This window comes from Periophthalmus magnuspinnatus, chromosome 23 (genome assembly GCF_009829125.3).
Source record: "Periophthalmus magnuspinnatus isolate fPerMag1 chromosome 23, fPerMag1.2.pri, whole genome shotgun sequence".
Taxonomy (NCBI): domain Eukaryota; kingdom Metazoa; phylum Chordata; class Actinopteri; order Gobiiformes; family Gobiidae; genus Periophthalmus; species Periophthalmus magnuspinnatus.
Window position 1 is genome coordinate 2592717 of NC_047148.1, and position 12645 is coordinate 2605361.

Genomic DNA, 12645 nt, shown 5'->3' on the forward strand with positions numbered 1-12645 from the left:
GTATTGGACCGTCGTGGTAAAAAAGGAGCTGAGTCAAAAGGCGAAGCTCTCGATTTACCAATCTACGTTCCTACCCTCAGCTATGGTCATGAGCTCTGGGTAATGAAAGAACAAGATCACGGATACAAGCGGCCGAAATGGGCTTCCTCTGCAGGGTGGCTGGGCGCTCCCTTGGAGATAGAGTGAGGAGCTCAGCCACACGGGAGCTCGGAGTAGAGCCGCTGCTCCTATACGTCAAGAGGAGCCAGTTCAGGTGGCTCAGACATCTCCTCAGAATTCCTCCTGGACGCCTCTCTAGGGAGGTGTTCCGGGCATGTCCAACCATGAGGAGGCCCTGGGAAAGACCCAGGAAACGATAGAGGGACTATGTCTCTTGACTGGCCTGGGAACGCCTTGGGGTCCCACCGGAGAAGCTGGAGGACGTGTCGGGGGTGAGGGAAGTCTGGAAGTCCCTGCTTAAACTGCTGTCCCCGCGACCCGGCACCGGATAAGTGGAAGAAAATGGATGGATGGAATATACCTAGTGCTAATTTCTAATGCAAGTAGAAGAGTAATGAAGCTAAAGAGGTTGTTTACAAGTATGTTTACATGATCATCATAAAAAGAGCACATAAAATAAAGGGAGTTGTACCTTTGGACTGTTTGACCTCTCCGTTCTCCCTCTTTATCTCATTCATCAGTTTGTTATGTTTCTTCTCTCTTGGTTTCTCTTTAAGTTTCTTCTTCTCTCCCTCCTCCCTCTCTCGGTTTTTAGTCTTGTCATTGGCAGAGTGATCTGTGGAGAAAAAAAACAACAAAAAAACACAAGTGAATCAAGTCATCTGACTTTCACACAGGGGACCCAGGTTCGACTCCCCCCTGGGGAGGGGACTGGGGAACCAGAGCATCTTGATGAGATACAGGCTACTGGACAAGGAGGGACAACAAGACAGAAATGGGCGAGATGTCAGAATGAGAAGCAATACCCACCATGGCCAGATACAGCCACCTAAAGAGGTACATGTGAGACAAAACTGGAAATTGAAAGGTACTGGAAAGACATATGGGAGAAGGAGGTATCATATCACAGCAATGCACAGTGTCTGGTGGCCCAGACTGTATGTAAGCTATAAGGAAAAAGGCGAAGGATTAGTGAGCATGAGAGCTACTGTCTAAGATGAAAGATCCAAGATCCAAGTACATCAAGGACAAGGCCCCAGCAGATGACATACTCTGCAGAGAGCTGATCTGAAGGACAACACAGAGGCGCTGGCTGCACAGGAGCAGGCCTTGGGCACAAGAGCAATAGAGGCCCAGATCTACCACACCAGACAAGACCCAAGCATACATGGAGTGGCATAACCAAGTGGCAGACATAGTGTACAGAAAGATCCTGTGGGACTGACAGACAGACTGACAGGTGGTGGTGGATAAACAACAGAGCAAAGCCATTGTTGCATTGTAGTACCAAGTGATGGAACATCAGGAAAAAGGAACATGTGAAAGAGAAATACCAGGGACTCAAAGAAGAGCTGGAGAAGGTGTTTGGGGTCATCGGAGCACTCAAAGTAATGACCCTCAAGTTGGAGGAGTGGCTACAGCAGGTCCCAGGAAGAATATCAGACATCTCAGTCCATATATATATATATATATATATATATATATATATATATATATATATATATATATATATATATATATATATGGACTTTACTATATATAGTAAACACTATAGCAACATGACTGGATTTTGAAGTAACCATTCATTCATTTTTGTCAGAAAAGTTTGTCAAGCTTTTAAAAAGGCCTCCTTAATAACTTGAGTTTGTCATAAAACAGTTTTTGTCAAAATGATGGTTTAAACCTACAAGGTTTCAAATTATGATAGTTTGGATTAGTACTGTAACTTTACAGTGTGCAACCTTCTGAAGGTGACATGTAAACAGCTTGATTCAATGGAAATGGAAAGTTAAAACCATTCTTTGGAACATTCTACATGGAGATTAACACATTTTTGCTATACTGTGAAATATTATAGTCAAAGGAACAACATTTCCATGATCCTCCCCCAAGCCAAATAAAAGTCAGGTTTGTGGAGATGCAAGAATGCTCACTGTTTTTCAGTACAATAAACAACCAAAATGAAAAAAACCAAACCTCAAAATATGCTTCTCTTTTAGTGTTTTTTTTTTTTTTGTTTTGCTTATAATACTGTGGCTTTAATTAATAGATCAGGGGTCACCCAGACAGTGCCTGCAGGCACCAGGTTGCCCTCAAGGACCTCTTGTGTCGCCCGCAGGCCGGTTCTAAAAATAGCATGACTCACTAATGAGCTGAATCTAAAATGTAATACTATTCTGTTTTTGTTTTAACACGCTTGCATTTATATAGCTTTAAAAATGACAATATCTTAAAAAATATGTTCATTATACGTTAAGTTTAGATAAGTTAAGGTGAACTCTGTCCTACTCAGTTCAAAGGTTACTATTGTGCCTGTGACAAAACCAGTGCTCCGCTTGCAAGCGCTGTGAAGATGCGCATTGGATGCAGTTTCTTACCCCAAAAACATGGCAGGAAAAAGAAAAATTATCACTTTTCACAGCAAATTTTACAACGATTGTAAAAGAAACCTGTGTGTGTCTCATCTGCGGGGCAACTGTAGCAACAGCAAAATGGCACAATGTGGAGGGACACTTCTCTACGTGTCACAAAGCTAACGCGCTAATTCCCCACAGGGACGCATACTATGGGCAGAACAAGCCCTGAGCTAAAAGCAACCGAGATTTATTTAAAAATATGTAAGTTGATTTTTCTTTAACATTACATAATTGATAACATTTTGAAACATGGTCCAACATAGTTTGTTTTGTTAAGAAGGTTTGTCAGTGGCTGGTAAAAATGGGACATTTTTCCTATGAGATGTAGTGACGTAAGTGATCATCTGAAAATGTAACAGTTACTAAGATCAATAAAGTTAAAGTGCTGAATATTGATATCTGTTTCCCACCTTGCCGTCATTGTTGATAATTATTGCAAGAAACCGTTAATGTGATCAGTGTCTTTACATAGATGATTATCATTAATCATTATTAAGAATGTATAATTAAAGGCAAACTGAGCAAATTTGTTATTTCAGAAGAGCATATCTAACCGGTAGTCCTTTGTATGAAGTAGCTCTCAATTTCAAAAAGGTTGGTGACCCCTGCTCTGGATCATCAAATGTTGACTTGTTTTAAATATATGATGTCACCTTTTTCCAAATACCATGTTTTAAAATAATTAATTAATATGTTATTTTAAATGTAAATAACTAAACAGAAAAAAGTGTCACAATATATTTAAATTGGGTCAGCATTTCATTTTACTTGTACTTGTAGTAGTATAGTACTAGTACCAATTTTTATCGTTGTTTTTATGTATCCGTTCAAAGTAAATCTAGTAAACAACTGAACCTTTCCAGCGTGGTCTCTCTGTTCTTTCTCTTCATAAATCAATAGAAACATTGTAGATACAGTAGTATCAGTAGTATTTGTAGCAACAGTAATAGCAAGCAAGAGTGGTAGCTGTAAAAATAAAATCTTGCAAAAACTCTCAAACTATAACTATATGATTGTAATATGACTTTTCTTTAAGCCAATACAAACCCATCAAAACTTGTCCCTGTTCTTTTTCAGGAACTTTTTGGCTTTGAACTCAGTCAGATGCATTTTTGAACAGAAACTACTCTCTCTCTCCCTTTCTCCTCCTCTCTCTCCCTCTTTCCCCATTCCTCTCCCTCTCTCATCCTCTCTATCTCCTCCCTTTCCTTCCTCTATCTCACCCCTTCCTCTCTCCATCTTTCTCTCTCCTTGTCTCTCCCTCTATCTTTCATACACCCTCCCTCACCCTCTTTCTCCTTCACTAAATCAAAGCAGAGAGTCTTTAAAAGTGCAGAGCTGTGGGAGCAGATGCAGTTTTAGAGGTTCATCCCTCACTGAGGACAGGACAAAAATATAAAAAGGATTGACTTTAGTACATGAAATAGTGGCTGTTATTAAAAGTGGCTGCTCTGTGTTAAGACTCTTGTGGTGAATAAGATGAAGACTACAACACTACAATAATATACTGGTGGACTTCTACTATTGCAACTCATTGATGTGTGTGTTTCAGATTTCTATTTATAGGCGAGATTTTGAGGAGTTTTCACTATTAAAAAGACAGCATATTTAGTTTTGTTCATTTCTATGCCAATAGTGCTAATTGTTCACTCTGAAACTAAGCATAGTAATGTCAAAAGCTTTCACGGTTTAAACACTGGTGAGGCTTCAGACAGGGGAATAACAGCAGTGCTTCCATTTATATTTAGGATGAGAGTTATTCAAGTACAGCCCAGTACAATATGAAGAGAGGGTAAACAGAATGCAAATGTTCCCACTCAATTAAGATGTGGCCAAAGTGGAGCTCGCGGGCCAAACTTAGCCCTTTAGAGGATCTAATTTGAGGTTTGCAATTTGAAATTGCAGAAGCCCCTTATGAAAAGAATAAAATCAAGGCCAGCTACGTGGCCCGGACCGGCGTTACAGGGGCCCCACCCTGGAGCCAGGCCTGGGGTGGGTGCTCGACAGCGAGCGCCTGGTGGCCAGGCTTCTCCCCACGGGGCTCAGCCCGAAGGAGTGACATGGGGCAGTCCTCATGTGGACCCACCACCCGCAAGAGGATCCGTAAGGGGCTGGTGCATGGAGATCTGGGCGGCGGTCTCGACGACCGGATCTCCGGACATGGAAACTGGCTCTGGGGACATGGAATGTCACCTCGCTGGGGGGGAAGGAGCCTGAGCTTGTGCGGGAGGTTGAGCTTTACCGACTAGATATAGTTGGCCTCGCCTCCATGCACAGCTTGGGCTCTGGAACCCAACTCCTTGAGAGGGGCTGGACTCTCCATTTCTCTGGCGTTGCCCGCGGGGAGAGGCGGTGAGCTGGTGTGGGCTTGCTCATTGCCCCACAGCTCAGCCACTTCATGTTTGGATTCACCCCGGTGAAAGAGAGGGTCGCGTCCCTGCGCCTTCGGGTCGGGGACAGGTCTCTCACTGTTGTGTCGGCCTACAGGCCAAACAGCAGTGCAGAGTACCCGGCCTTCTTAGAGTCCCTGGGAGGTGTCAAAACCGGGGACTCCGTTGTTCTCCTGGGGGACTTCAATGCCCATGTGGGTAACGACAGTGACACCTGGAGGGGCGTGATTGGGAAGAAAGGCCTCCCTGATCTGAACTCGAGTGGTGTTCTGTTATTGGACTTCTGTGCTAGTCACAGTTTGTCCATAACAAACACCATGTTCGAGCACAAGGGTGTCCATCAGTGCACGCGGCACAAGGACACCCTAGGTCGGAGGTCGATGATCGACTCTGTTGTCGTGTCATCTGATCTCCGGCCGTGTGTCTTGGACTCTCGGGTTGGGGATATGGACTCCAAGTGGGCCATGTTCTCCACCTCTATTGTCGATGTGGCCGCTCGTAGCTGTGGTCGTAAGGTCTGCGGTGCTTGTCGCGGCGGCAATCCCCAAACCCGGTGGTGGACACTGGAAATAAGGGATGCCGTCAAGCTGAAGAAGGAGTCCTATAGAGCCTTGTTGGCTCGTGGGACTCCTGAGGCAGCCGATGAGTACCGGCGGGCCACAGAGGCAAAAACTCGAGGTTGGGAGGAGTTTGGGGAGGCCATGGAGGAGGACTATCGGACGGCCTCAAGGAAATTCTGGCAAACCGTCCGATGCCTCAGGAGGGGAAAGCAGTGCTTCACCAACACAGTGCGGGTGGAGAGCTGCTGACCTCGACTGGGGATGTTGTCGGGCGGCGGAAGGAATAGTTCGAGGATCTCCTCAATCCCCCCGTCACGTCTTCCGAGGAGGAAGCAGAGACTGGGGACCCGGAGGCAGACTCAACCATCACCCTGGCTGAAGTCACCGAGGTGGTTTGCAAGCTCCTCGGTGGCAAGGCTCCGGGGGTGGACGAGATCCGTCCCGAGTACCTCAAGTCTCTGGATGTTGTGGGACTGTTTTGACTGACACGTCTCTGCAACATCGCGTGGCGGTCGGGGACAGTACCACTGGACTGGCAGACTGGGGTGGTGGTCCCTCTGTATAAGAAGGAGGACCGGAGGGTGTGTTCCAATTACAGGGGAATTACACTCCTCAGCCTTCCCGGTAAGGTCTATTCCAGGGTACTGGAGAGGAGAATCCGACCAATAGTCGAACCTCGGATTCAGGAGGAGCAGTGTGTTTTTCGTCCTGGTCGTGGAACACTGAACCAGCTCTATACTCTCCATCGGGTCCTTGAGGGTTCATGGGAGTTTGCCCAACCAGTCCACATGTGTTTTGTGGACCTGGAGAAGGCATTCAACCGTGTCCATCGTGGTGTCCTTTGGGGGGTGCTCTGAGAGTATGGGATCCGGGGCTCTTTGCTAAGGGCTGTCCGGTCCCTGTATGACCGGAGCAGGAGCTGTGTTCGCATTGCCGGCAGTAAGTCAGACCTGTTCCCGATGCATGTTAGACTCGGGCCAGGGCTGCCCTTTGTCACCGGTTCTGTTCATTATATTTATGGACAGAATTTCTAGGCGCAGCCAGGGGCTGGAGGGGGTCTGGTTCGGGAACCACAGGATCTCATCTCTGCTGTTTGCAGATGATGTGGTCCTGATGGCTTCTTTGAGCCAGGACCTGCAGCAGGTACTGGGGCAGTTTGCAGCCGAGTGTGAAGCGGCTGGGATGAGAATCAGCTCCTCCAAATCCGAGGCCATGGATCTCGACCGGAAAAAGGTGGTTTGCCCTCTCCAGGTGGGGGGTGAGCCTCTGCCTCAAGTGGAGGAGTTCAAGTATCTCGGGGTCTAGTTCACGAGTGAGGGAAGGATGGAGCGTGAGATTGACAGGCGGATCGGTGCAGCGTCTGCAGTGATGCGGTCGCTGTATCAGTCCGTTGTGGTGAAGAAGGAGCTGAGCTGGAAGGCGAAGCTCTCGATTTACCAGTCAATCTACGTTCCTACCCTCACCTATGGTCTTGGTCTGGGTAATGACCGAAAGGACAAGGTCGCGAATACAAGTGGCCGAAATGGGTTTCCTCCGCAGGGTGGCTGAGGGATAGGGTGAGGAGCTCAGTCACACAGGAGGAGCTCAGAGTAGAGCCGCTGCTCCTACACGTCGAGAGGAGCCAGCTGAGGTAGCATCTGCTCAGGATGCCTCCTGGACACCTCCCTAGGGAGGCATGTCCCACCGGGAGGAGGTCCCGGGGAAGACCCAGGACACGCTGGAGGGACTATGTCTCTCGGCTGGCCTGGGAACGCCTTGGGGTCCCACCGGAGGAGCTGGAGGACGTGTCTGGGGTGGGGGAAGTCTGGGAGTTCCTGCTCAGACTGCTGCACCAGTGACCCGGTCCCGGATAAGCGGAAGAAAATGGATGGATGGATGGACAATTTGAGATTTCCATTTTTCACTAAAACATCAGAAAATGAAAGAGAGCGCATACCACCTATCCCTCTAAAAAGCACACAATCTTAAAGACAATTTAAATATGAATATGAATGAATGAAGTTTATTTTGTTCACATTTTTTTTTTAATCTGTAGAGATAGAGAACAAATCATTAATGTTTAGCCTTCAACCCCCTTTCATTGCCTGGTGTGAATGTGGTGTGTGAGTGTTGTAGTGGTCAGATGGTGCAGATAGGCAGCCTCGCTCCATCTACCCCAGGGCAGCTGTGGCTACAATAATTTCTAACACCATAGCGTATGGAGTGAGTGAATGATTAGCCTAATGTCAGTGTCGAAAATATGATATTATGTGGTCGGAGCTGCCCTGGGCATCACTGACAAAGACTGACAGAGAGCGTGGTAGGTGTTTTTGTGGCTTACCCCACTCATACAGAAACAGCCCTGTGTTAAAGCCACTCATACAGGAACAGCCCTTTGTTAACCTCACTGATACAGGAACAGCTTTTTGTTAACTTCACTCATATAGGAACAGCCCTTTGTTAACCTCACTCATACAAGAACAGTCCTTTGTTAACCTCACTCATACAGGAACAACCCTTTGTTAACTTCACTCATGCAGGAACAACCCTTTATTAACTTCACTCATACAGGAACAACCCTTTGTTAAAGGTGTTGTTTTCTAATGTAACAATGTTTGTAACAACAACCTGAAACTTTAAAATTATGTTTCAACCAAAAATAATTGCAGTTTCAGATGCATGCTGGGCTCTCTGAATGACCCAACTGAATTCCAATCTCAAAGCCATAAAATGTGCTAATATAATTGTGCTTTTTTCAAATAATCTCCAAATCTTTTCATTTTTGAATAGTGAATAGCATGTCTCCAGCACACACAGTGGGCTTTCTCGTTGATAATGGCACAGTGTCTGCCCCTGCTATGTTCTGTTACTAACAATCATCCATATTTGGCTTGAACAGGTCATTTGCATGAGACATCACAGTAATAATATTAAGTGTGATATAGAGAAAAAAATATATAATTGTGTAAAAACACTGACCTTACATTTCTCTTATAATCTGCTGATCTACTTCTCAGAGGGCTGTAGTCAATATCCATTCACTCCTCACACACTGATAAGCTGTAGCCGTGGACACAGTGTAAATACAATTTAAATTTGAGTTGGCAAAATGAGCAAATGACAAAGGCTGCAACTGTTTAGTTAATAGACAAACAACAAAATATCCCGTATTTTAATAGAACAGAGTGCCTTTAATACACAGTACCTGTAGTTTAGACCTCTATAAACATGTTCTGAAACTCATGGGATTCTTGTATTAGTTTATCAGTTCTCATATTTGAGCCTTCTTTCAAATGTCAATGCTCCTGGAGTTGTTTAAACTGTGTACTCTGAACAGAATCCCACTTAGATGGCTTAGTGTTTATATATTACTTATTTAATTGTGACCATTCAAATTGGGTTGTAAGATTTGACTGTTATAAATCTTCTAGAGAAGAATCTAGACAAAACTGTGTTAGAACAAAAATCTGGACTTTAACAAGAGGATAATGAAGATAAATAAAATACAACAGCTCTGAAAAGGATGAGTCACAGGCTGTCAGGAGGAGGGGGGGTAAGAGAGAGAGAGGGAGAGAGAGGAAGAGAGAGAGAGGACACAGGTGGTGCACAGTACATTCAGAGTAGTGACAGTGCTCTGCCAGCCCCCCAATACCAACTCAGTCCTTGTTATCTTGGGCCTACATCAACAGAGGTATAATACTCCCTACAATGGAAGCCAGAATGGACTACACTCTTGGATGGATTGCCTGCTTGGACCAAGTGTCTTTAGGCAAGACAATTCACCCACATTGACTAGTGTGGATGCGATGTGTATGTGACTGTTGGTGGTGGTCAGAGGAGCTGATGGAACAGACTGGCAGCCTCGCTTTTATCAGTCTGCCCCTGGCAGCTCTGGCTACAATACACCGAATGTTTAGAATTCAGAGCAACCAATGGAGGATAAGCTCTGCCCATAATTTTGGGCTAATATGACTTTTTCCCCAAATTATGTCATTTAAATTTACTACAAACTCTCCCCAGGCATTTTTTTTACCATAAACCTTTAAGAGTGCTGTGTAGTCTAATTCTCTATCTATTTGTATTTAAGTGTTAATATAAAGCTTTGTATGTATTTTTTAGGCAGCAGATTTACCAAAACAGCATACCGGCCTGTACTAGAGATTTAAGGCCCATAACCAATAACCAAAAAGTCCAAATATCAGCTATCTCTAGTTGAGACTTACACAAATTTGTTCAATACCCACTGTCCTCCCTTTTTAAACACTTGTACAGTCTGAGCTGATCTAACCTTGTATTGTCCTGTATTTTAGTCTGAGTCGTTTGTCCTCTACACACAGAGGCGTCCCAGGACCACACTGCGGGACACAGGGGCTGCTCAGAATGTCAATGTGGCGAGTTCCCTCTAACTGAACAGGGACGTAAACATGACTCACTACAATGGCTTTTCCAATAGCCCTGGTTCACATTTGTCAATAGCACAAAGCTCACTGCATTTCAGGTTTAGCGTGTGGGACTTGTCTACCTCAGGGTCCTTTATTATGCATTATGTGCCCCAGCAAGACTGTCACAATAACACATTTTGAAGTGTGATATATTGCTGAAGAAAATACAAACGATAAACAATGTTACTGAAACTACTTAATGCAACTGACATTATAACCCTATACCAGGACTATGTATTCCAGAAAACATGCAGAGAAGCAGAATGAAACAGTAGTTTACATCTATAATAAGTCATAGAAGTTATTACTCAAACCCTCTACTGCAGCTTAAATCTTCTCCACATGTAAAAAATACTGCTGAACAATAAGTCAATAAAATTATCGTGAAAAATAAAATAGTGAGTTTAATATTGTAATTATAGGCGTGTAACTGAATACCAGATCTTCGGAAAAAAAAAATATATATATATATATATATATATATATATATATATATATATATATATATATATATATATATATATGAAACTGGAAAGACACTACTATCCTCTAAATACTCTTCTCTGATCTGATCCTGATCTGATCCTGCTAAACCTCTTTGTTAGGTTCTCAATAGTATAGCTAGACATGGCATTTCTAAAAAGCAAACAAAACAACAACAAAAAAACACACACACACACAAACACACACCAAACAACCTTTTTGCAAAAAATTTGTAATACAAAAATTGTATTATTTTCAGCAAACATATTTTGGCATTTTATTCCACTCATGCATTTTTATGACTGAAAATATGTTCCCAATTTCCTGTTCTGCAGTGAGTGTGATGTGAGGGAATGATATTGCAACCAAAAAAATTCTCAAATATATTTTGCAATTTTAATGCAATTTTACAATATATAGCAGACATGTCAAACTCAGGCCAGTGGCCAATTTTGGCCCTTGATATAATTATATTTGGCCCGCAAGATCATATCAAATATGTATTAGAGCTGGCCCACCAGCCACTGTGCCAGTATAACACATGCACCGCTAATACTACGAATCCCAGAATACTTTGCAAATACGTTGGCACCAGCCCCCACTACTTCTGTTGACACTCATTACAATCTGCGACCTGTCGCCTCACGCAAATTTAATCCAACACTTCTGAAAAACATGCAGATGTTGTTAAAATTTTTCAGTAAATATTTAGTTTGGCCCGCGACTTTGTCCCACTTTTTAATTTTGGCCCTCTGTGAATTTGAGTTCGACACCCCTGGTATCTGGTATATAGTATTACTTGACCTCTCAGCAGACAACTCGGTACTCTAAAGACATCTCCGTGGGTGTTCATAACATTACATAAGACGGTATTCATGGCTATTATGTAAATAGAACTACCTCAGAGGAGATTAAAATGTTACAACCAAATTTAATTTATGAATGAAAGCTTAATAAAGCCTTTAATACATAATTGAAATAGGATAAATTCAAAATAAGCAATTAAGTTTAAGTTCAAGGCTTTAATACAGAAACTGTAAAAAAGTTTAAAAAATATATATATATATAGCCTATGTAAAATGATCAGTGTAGTACGTGTAGGGCTGTAGGGTATATCATTGAATATAGTATGTGACAGTAATACTCTAGGCATACTGTGGTCTATGTTTCCCCAACACCTATAATTTCTTGCATGTAACAAAATACTACTTTGTAAAGTCTATTGTTTTATACCATTGATCTATATGCACTACTTTAGGGCACAGTACGAACGTGTAGCCCCATTCCATAAGCCTATTATGTAATGCTGCATTCAACCAGTGACTTTGGTACAATTTGTATATATTGATCAAAACGAAATATACGTAACATTTAAATTGGGGTTGTCAAAAGTATCGAAAATCACATACTCAATCATACTAAAACTAGTATTGAAACTAGCATGTGGTAAGTAAGTTGTTTAGTTGATTAATTGATTGATGGAATCTTAGCAAACAACGAAGTTAAATCTGTCAACTGGACAAATCTTTTAGGAGTGAAGAAGTTTTGCTGCTCATCCAAGCTGCTTCTTCAGTTCTTCCGGCTTGAATAAGCAGAGAAACGTCTTCACTCCTACAAGATTTGTTCAGTTGACAGATTTAACTTTGTTGTTTGCTGTGGATCAGTCCTGGACGACTGAGGGTCTACACAGACATCTTCTGATGGAATCTTAGTTGAGTTTTAGTTGGTATTAGTTTAGGATATAAGGATTTATATTGGACACCAGCAGAAAGAAGTGAGTTAGCTGAACAGTTGGTATTTTTTGGTATTTATATGTAAAAAGGCAAATTAAACTCATGATTCACAAGTTTAATCTGTCTTTATATAAAATGTATGAAATACATTGTTTCTTAGTACTTTGCATAAATAGTTGTTTTTGCATAAACTCCAGTGCAGGTGTAGTCTTGTGAGTGCAGTATAGGTGAGATACATAAAGATGTTTTCCCTCTTTTTCTTGCTGTTTTAGTCGACTAATAGATCGGCAGGACCTGTCTTTAATCGACTACAGACCGAAGCACCAAAAGATAATACACTTTCTATTTCAAACATGCGTAGGTCTAATTATTTAGGACACCCAAATAATATCTGTAGTAGGGTAGACTACTGTTTAAGGACTACACTACAATATGTTGTACATTAGGGCATGGTTACAGCCTGCCTAGTTTCTTTATACTGT

The 12645-nt window shown here is 42.8% G+C and overlaps 1 protein-coding gene across 1 annotated transcript in view; it reads right to left on the reverse strand.

The window, feature by feature from the left end:
• Positions 1-12645, reverse strand: part of LOC117391437 (lysine-specific demethylase RSBN1L-like) — a 74326-nt gene that overhangs the window by 60005 nt on the left and 1676 nt on the right. The window contains exon 2 of the mRNA XM_033989250.2: positions 632-775. Within this exon, the coding sequence (XP_033845141.1) occupies positions 632-775 (144 nt within the window). The remainder of the gene's footprint in view (positions 1-631; positions 776-12645) is intronic.